General features: G+C 40.0%; 1 protein-coding gene and 2 long non-coding RNA genes across 5 annotated transcripts in view; 1 reads left to right on the top strand and 2 right to left on the bottom strand.

Moving 5' to 3' along the window:
- The window catches only part of LOC103380646 (uncharacterized), a 9,534-nt gene extending 4,770 nt beyond the window's left edge, over positions 1-4,764 (top strand). Inside the window, exons 3-7 of one of the 3 annotated variants that reach the window (XR_003050108.1) lie at positions 184-249; positions 1,178-1,349; positions 2,292-2,361; positions 2,586-2,801; positions 4,626-4,761. This is a non-coding gene — a long non-coding RNA (uncharacterized LOC103380646). Of the gene's footprint in view, positions 1-183; positions 250-1,177; positions 1,350-2,291; positions 2,362-2,585; positions 2,831-4,625 lie in introns of all 3 variants that reach the window. The other 2 variants (XR_003050109.1, XR_521702.3) reach the window with 2 other exon arrangements.
- Positions 1-5,919, bottom strand: part of slc22a16 (solute carrier family 22 member 16) — a 7,811-nt gene extending 1,892 nt beyond the window's left edge. Inside the window, exons 1-5 of the mRNA XM_025056890.1 lie at positions 5,782-5,919; positions 4,619-5,095; positions 4,032-4,149; positions 2,255-2,816; positions 1,187-1,313 (exon numbers count right to left, since the gene is read on the bottom strand). Of these exons, the coding sequence (XP_024912658.1) occupies positions 1,187-1,313; positions 2,255-2,816; positions 4,032-4,149; positions 4,619-5,095; positions 5,782-5,825 (1,328 nt within the window). The 5' untranslated portion in view covers positions 5,826-5,919. The remainder of the gene's footprint in view (positions 1-1,186; positions 1,314-2,254; positions 2,817-4,031; positions 4,150-4,618; positions 5,096-5,781) is intronic.
- A 153-nt stretch (positions 5,920-6,072) lies between these two features.
- On the bottom strand, positions 6,073-7,704 carry LOC112487220 (uncharacterized). The gene is made up of 2 exons (XR_003050110.1): positions 7,570-7,704; positions 6,073-7,083 (listed from the first exon to the last, which is right to left on the bottom strand). It is a non-coding gene; the product is annotated as an uncharacterized LOC112487220 (long non-coding RNA).
- Between the last annotated feature and the right edge of the window lie 30 nt (positions 7,705-7,734).

Here is a 7,734-nt window from a genome sequence, read left to right as displayed (position 1 = left end):
AATGAGTTACAAAGACAATGAAGGTATAACGTGATGTGAACATTTAGGGTGAACATGAACACATGTTTCCACATGTGAACATGTATTGTTTTGTTTTCCCTATTGACATTTAAATTGCTCAAAACTACATGAAAAGTGTCCAGATAGGGTTTTCTTCACTGGCTCTGTTTGACTCTCTTACAGAACCGACTGCTTCCAGTCCGAGCTCATAGCTTGCAGTAGAAGTACAGCTCCTGTGGTCAAGAGAAGGTGGGTGACAGTTCAGCACAGCCCCAGTGTTTCCTTTATTTAACCTGTTGCTAGTTACTGAGCTGGACACTGTTGTCATTTGAATGGTCCTGGTTTGTTATAGCTCTGTTCCGACTGTGGATTTCTTGGTCCTGCTAGATAAGCTGGACATGGATGTCATTTATGTCATGAGGAAAAGGGGATTTGATTTTAACAGCAACAGACTTCAAACCTAAACTGCCAGGTTTCTCCTTGAATGAAATCTTGAAGTGCTGTGAAACGCCCTGTGCTCTTAGTTTCAGTTTGTGAAGGCTAACTGTTCAGAGACAAACAGGGCCAGTTGGACCATTCAGCCTTTCTTCAACAACTTTTAACGTTTATTAAAATGTATTTATTGATTGATTTATTGATTTTGGAGCACAGTTTTGGACCATTAAAGAAAAGCTGCAAGGACTTCGTCCACGTGAGCAATCTGTGTGTATTTGCCTGCAACACGTCCCATAATATTAGGGCCAAGAGGAGGTGTCCATATACATGCAGTTTACTAATGGAAGTGACAAACAGTCTGGTATGCAGAGATGGTGCAAATGGTCACATGTCCCAGATTAGACTGAGTTTCACACTGTGGTGTCACTTACACCCAGACGTATCCACCATCTCTGTGCATCTGTTTATTCTTGTCACACTCATTGACCAATGTTTCAGAATGCTTTTTGGGGTCAAGGGTCATATTTATTTGAAACTAACAGTCACTAACTGCAGGGGCAGTTACTTTTAGAGGTAAGGTCAAGACAGATTAAAGTTTAAAAAGAAAAAAACAATACACATATGATAAAAAATAATTTGAATGTTTTCAGCTAAATTTGAATGTTTAGTTACTGAGAACAAAACCAAGAATAATGTGTTGTATTTATTCTAATTCCTATGAATTGATGTGTGTATTAACAAGGTACGTACAGTGGGAACCACGATGGTGAGCATACAAGCGACCCCGGCCAGCAGCAGAGACGGTGCGCAGGTTTTTTTCCGCCCAATTCGGTCCATTGCATAACAGCCAACTAGATAAGAGGGCAGCTCCACTGCACCTGGAAGAAAGCCAATCACAGCACAGTCAGAGGCTGGTAAGTCGCTGCAAACAAACAAACATCTGTTATTTAACAAACTCTTCCTGTATTCTTGGAATAAAAAAAGAAAATATTCATACAAGCACAGAAATACTTCTGACGACCCTTTTATCATAAAAATCTTCATATTTACTGATATGTCATTTTCCAAAAGAGAGACAACCTGAGACTTCAATTTCAACAACACTGCAACACAAACAGAAACGTTCTTACCATATACAAGACTACACATAATAATAATAATAATAATAATAATAATAATAATAATACGTTCTGGCAAAGGTAGATAGTCCCAGACATGTGCAACATTTTTGCAGTCAGTGCGGTAAATTTAGGACAGTCTGGTAAGAGATACTGAGGAAAATGAGACATGGTGTGGAGGTGGTATGAGAAGGGGGTAAAAAAACATCTCAACCTTTGGTAATTTTGCTGCTGTTTAAAATGTGTATATCTAAAACAGCTAAGTTCGCTATCATTCAGGGTGAATGCTGCGTTTATATCAGTGTTGACGATTGTCAAACACTTGTAGGGTGCAGTCGATTGTTCTATTTTTGCCCACTAGACGGCGATATTCTGCACAAAATCAAATTAAAAATAAAAACTGTTTATTTGGTTAACATTTTAAACGCACATTAAAACCTTCATAGCTTGCCTTAGAAGACTAACTCTCTTACCACTAGATGAAGAACTAGATCAAGTCACTAATGAATTATAAAAAATAATAAAATGGTACACTTTTGATGAATTTCTAATACTTTACTTTTCTCCTTAAGACTTTTGTCAGGCAAAGATAGACAAATCCCACTTGTATTTAAAAGTATCTATTATATATATAAATCTCCATTTATATATATACTTATATATAATTATATATATTATATATAAGTAACACTGTCTCTTACCTGCAAGAAAGAGGTTAATGTATTGGTTTCCTCCAAGGTTGACAGAACCCAATGAGAAGACATAGTAGCCCAAGCTGCCAATGAACCAGATTGCCCAAACTGTGCAGGTACGGGTCGCCATCCTCCAGCTTCCAAACAGATCCAGGATGGAGAGCCTCCTCTCAGTATTTGCCGTCTGCCCATCTGTCTCCTGTTCCAACAGAGCTGTGCCGTTCTCCCTGTCTCTTGAGTCCAGGAGCTCCTCTGCCTTAATGTTACATTCAAGATCATTGACGCGAGCAATGGTGTCCAGCAAAGTCTGAGTATCTTTGTAACGTCCCTTTGTCATCAGGTAGAATGGCGTCTCAGGGAACCTCCAGCAGAAGAGGAGGAACGGTGAAGTGCAGAGGGATAGAATGATCTGGTAGATCCACCAGACCCGCACCAGGTAGCCCACCAAGGCCACAATCATGACTCCGACCGCAAAGGCTGCATGCACGTGCATGGAGGTCCATGTGCGAACCTTGATGCCGGTGAATTCAGTGACGTAGACAAACACAACCACAAGGTAACCGCTGGACACCTGCCCACAGCAAAGTAAGAGGAAAGGATTCATTAGTAATTAAAGTAATTAAAGTGCAAGGAGTTTGCAGTAATTATATAAATATATAAATTATTATATTATATAAAATAATTATATAAATATAAAAAATAAAACATAAAAGGTCAGAAACGTCTGAGTGGCAAGCTGTTTCATAAGTGGACCAACAGGTGGCAGAAATGCAATTGAGAGACAATTCAATCTACTTATTTTACCCTGTACTTATCTTGTGTGTTGTCACTGTGCATAAAGAAATTCACTGGAGATAATGTCTATTTATGTGACACAGTACATGGCATTTAAATCTTATGCAGTGAAATCAAACCCATCCATAGCTCCCCCTGCAGGCAATAATTAGTGAATATTTCCCATTCCTAGAGTATTGCATTGAAAACATTAAATATAAACATATATATTTAGATGTACAAAAGTGTTTAAGATTCTACTTTATAAAGGCATCATTTGATCTACGTGCAGCCACACTTTACGAGCTGCTCATGAGCACTGGCAGCAGCCTGCACCAGTTGAGAGTCTGACTGTATGTGACAAACAACAGCTGTAGTTACGGAGGTCTGAAGGGCGGTCTGGGGGATGGTAGAAACATGGAGGAGGGAACTGAGAGCTGACTGTTTTTACTGCCACGCTGGCTGTTAACATTAATCACTCACCTTGTAAATGGTGTTTTACGCAGTATACACACGTAAAATAATACAAACAAGCATGTTGAAAGGGTCACATGAGGTCAGGGTTAAATGATACCATAACATTTAATTTAACAATTAAAACGCCACAACTGCAGGCCAGGCACAGTTAAAGTTGTTCCTCATTTTCTTGCATCTTTGTAAACTGTGACATTTTATTTATTATTTCTTTCTCAAACCTACATAAATAGTTCAGTTTCTTTTTTAGTTGTTTGGTAAATATTACAAAACTTGGCAGGAAAAAAGAGGAAAACAATATGTCACTGCAAAAAAAAAAATCATCATTAGCTGTTACTCTTATTTTAGTTAAATCTATACATGATGCAGTGGCTTGCAGTGCTGTGGATTCCACGTTGCCGTGAAGACACAGTCGCCATCGTGTGTTACATGATACCATGGGCCATAATGGATTACTGGGAAAATGGCCGCACAAAAATGCCCTACCATACACGGCACTGCTGTGCACATCACATGTTTGCACACATGCCGAACTCACCATGGCAAGGAGGAAACGCAGCACCACAAAGAAGTAATAATTCCCAGTGAAGGCTACAGCAACCCCCAGTCCAAACTGACAGAGGCTGGTGAACATTAGCACTCTCACACGACCAACTCTGGGGGAGAAATATGGAAACAGTTAAGAGGGAAGAACATGAAGAATACATATAAAAACACTTGAGTAATATTTGATTAGAGTTAAAAAACAAATGCCAGAGAAAAGTAGTGTGTTCCATACTGAGTCAAAACTGCAATATTACCTACAGCACAAACTACATCTGGTACTGGTTTCTACTGTGCAAAGGCTGCCAGTCAATTCAAGTGTTCAACCTGATTAATCACAGGTCGGCTGAGGATTCATTTTTTATTTTAGTCTACTCACGGTTAATTGTGATTATTTGAGTTAAGTCAGTATTAGTGAATATGAAAAGAATGTTTTACAGCTGTTTTTATTTGTGACTAATCCAAATTGAATTATTAGATTGGAAAAAATGCCAAGAAAAACATGTGAAAGTTCCATGGAGTTTCCATGGAGACATGAGGTCTCAATTTTACACTCAATTTTCTTTTTCTTTTTTTTCTCACCTGTCAGCAACGTCTCCAAACACCAGCGCTCCAACCAGGACCCCGAGCATAAACGTGGGCTGGCAGAGCTTGGCCAGCCATTCTTTCTCACACACCAGGTCCCAGTCCGTCACGATGCTCTGATAGATCTCAGTGTGGTCGTAAGCAAAGTTTCCATCACAGTCCTTCACTGTTTTGTTGCCATCAAAGACATACGTAAAGTCACTTGGGTTCAAGCGTAAGGCGCAGCGGCAGCGGCTCAGCTCCCACTGCTCTCCCTCGGTTGTCCTCACCACCAGGGGCCCGCTGCCTGATTTGAAGCCTGGCAGGAAGTCCTCCAGGCTGGATCCTGTCAGGTTACCATACAGGACATCGGTGATGTTTCCGGGCACGCCGCATACAAAGTTTGGTGTTTCCACCAGGAAAACAGAAGCCAGGTAGTGGATTCCACAGGCGATGGACTGGAAGACCGCAGCAAAATACAGACATGCCTGATATCTGGGAATAACGAAAACAAAAATGTGATGGCACAGGTCAACCTTGGTCAGCTGACCACAGTATAGTAGAAGAAGAAAATGTATTGAAGAATGTTTGCCTATTTCTGCCAAAGCCAGAGGGTGCAATAAACAGGGCTACATCTGGCACTTTAATCCAATTCTGGAATTACACACCCAGAGAGAGAGAGGGTGACAAAGGAGACAAAAAAAGAAGGGAGGGAGAGGGGGGGGGCAAGGAGAGAAAAAGAGAGATCAAACACATCTTACTTTAATAAGAGATAGTAAATGAATAAATAAGTTAATAAAAATCAGGACATAAAAGCTGTGTTCATGGCACCCCCTGCAGGCAAGGGAGAGGTAGCCAAAAGTTGTATGGTCGTAGAAAATATTACTTTACTGCTCATGTGATTTAACTGGGGTATTAGACATGAGAGGCAAATGTTGTAAAAAAGAAAAAAGAAAATACAGTTAATAGAAAAAATGAAAAGTAAAATGTATAAATATTTTTATACGATTTGGCACATGAAGAACCAAAGTTGTTAGGAAGTGTTCGGCATGGAGTGCACGCTGCCAAAAATAGACACACGCACGTCTGGGAGCTGGAGAAATACTTAATGTTTCACAACGTTGGGGTGAAGAGTATTAGAAGTGAAGAAGTTCTACAGGAAATAACAACGTTTTACATACCTTTTAAAATGTCCGAGCTCGTCGAATATTCTCTCCACGGTCATGTTTGGTCAGTGGCGTGGCGCAGCTCCACCGTGGAACAGTATCTGTCTGTGTCCGAGTGCTGCAGGATAAATGATAAGGACCCTGGAAGAGGGGAGGCTACGAGGTTTGGGGCACTCGAGTACGACGACGAGCACGCGCGCACCCTGACGCGTAAATTACATCATAATGTTACTATGTCTTCGGTTTCATTGTTATTTCCAAGTTTTGCTTTTAAGTTCAAGTTTTAAGTTCAAGTCAATTTTTCAATTTTTTTTTTTTTTTGGTAAAGAAATAATTCCTATCGTTGTTTAATCCAAACATTCCCTTAACATTTACCCATTTAACTGATGTGATTTATTTTAAGACCAATTCTCCGATTATCCACAAAGAATGAAGTCCTTATCTAGTAAACCTTTTTTTTTTTTTTTTTAGTCGTGACAAAAATATTTTCGGTGTAATTTTACCATGACACCTCCCGACAGTCTGTGGGGCTGCAGGGGTGTGAAGATCACATTACGTTGTTCCGAGGAAAGATTATTTTAGCTACAGCAATTTTTCCAAAAAACTCACGAGTTCTGCTCGGTATTCTTACTTTGTGATCTGGGACTGCAGGTATTTCAGCAGTGATTTTTAACTTAAACCCTTCTGGGAGGGGACGGGACCGCCTGTTTCGACATGGTGATACCATAGGACTACAGAGCTGAATTTGACTCCAGTCCCTGTTGTACACATGCCAGGCCTGTATGTGGCGCTGTGTGAACCATGCTCTAACATAAAAAGGAAAGGAATCCACAGAGCATGTGTATAAAGCTTGCAAACTGTTGATAAACTAAAGTGGAGCACGAAAAACTGGACATGGCTAACTGCAGTGCCCTGGATAAATAGCCAAATAGCTGAAGTACCTTCTGCAGCACCCTGCTCCATCCACATGGAGACGCAAGCTCCATTACAGGAGTTCACCGCCCCCAAAACTCTGTCTGCGTCTAAACCCAAGTCCGAATCACCACTACAGCCCCCAGATCCTTAGTGTCTTCACTGTGTAATTTTCAGTTGATTAGTTTGATAACGATCACTTGTCTTGCTGATTCGTCAGGGAGAAAAGTTTAAGGAGGTAAAGAAAATGTCTGAACTGTGTGGTTGCCTGGCACTAGTTTTAGAACTGGTTTGTTCTTCTGGTTTTGCACAAACCAGTCACAGCCAGTGTCTGTGAAATAGCAAGAACTTGTCCAATGTATGTCCCTCCAAAAAAAGGACTCTGACTCTGTGGTATCTGTGTTCCTGGAAGAGAAAAGGGTTAAAAACATGGCCTCAGTCAAAAGTCAACACATTTTAACCTTTGCCTGCTTCAGTCACAACTGGTGACTTCCCACAGAGCAAACGCTCGACTTATCAGGACCAATGCTTCAGCGTTATGTTTGTTTAAAAAGGGAAAAGATGACATACAGTATCAGAGGTCTAACTATTACAGACTGCAGCAAAATGTGTAATGCCACTGAGGTTCTTAACCTGATAAAAACAAAATGTGTTTCTTTGATCTCACAGAGTAATGTAAGATATTTGTAACTTTAATAAATAATAATCAGTAGCAGAAACAGTTATTATGTTGCTGGACCGCTGCCTCTGTTCTAATGAGAGTATATTTTCTTTGTCTTTCAGAGAAACTATTTTGGGTTTATTTAGGTGAATATTTTATATTTTAAATTTGAAATACTATTTAATTACATCAGGTTACCAAGTTAGATTACTTTAATTTTAACATGTCACCTCCATCTTCTTCTCCATCATCATCTTCCTCCTCTTCTGCTTTTTCTTCCTTCTCTTCCTTGCCAGGGTCACACCAGGTCTGATGTCTGTCCCTAATTTAGGGGAAAGAAAACAGAAGATTAAAAAAGATGAAAAACGTCTTGCATTTTAAGGTATTTCTGGACT

The sequence above is a fragment of the Cynoglossus semilaevis genome, chromosome 7, assembly GCF_000523025.1.
Source record: "Cynoglossus semilaevis isolate Cse_v1.0 chromosome 7, Cse_v1.0, whole genome shotgun sequence".
NCBI lineage: Eukaryota > Metazoa > Chordata > Actinopteri > Pleuronectiformes > Cynoglossidae > Cynoglossus > Cynoglossus semilaevis.
The sequence above is the reverse complement of the archived record's forward strand: the minus strand, read 5'-3'. Positions and strand labels throughout refer to the sequence as shown.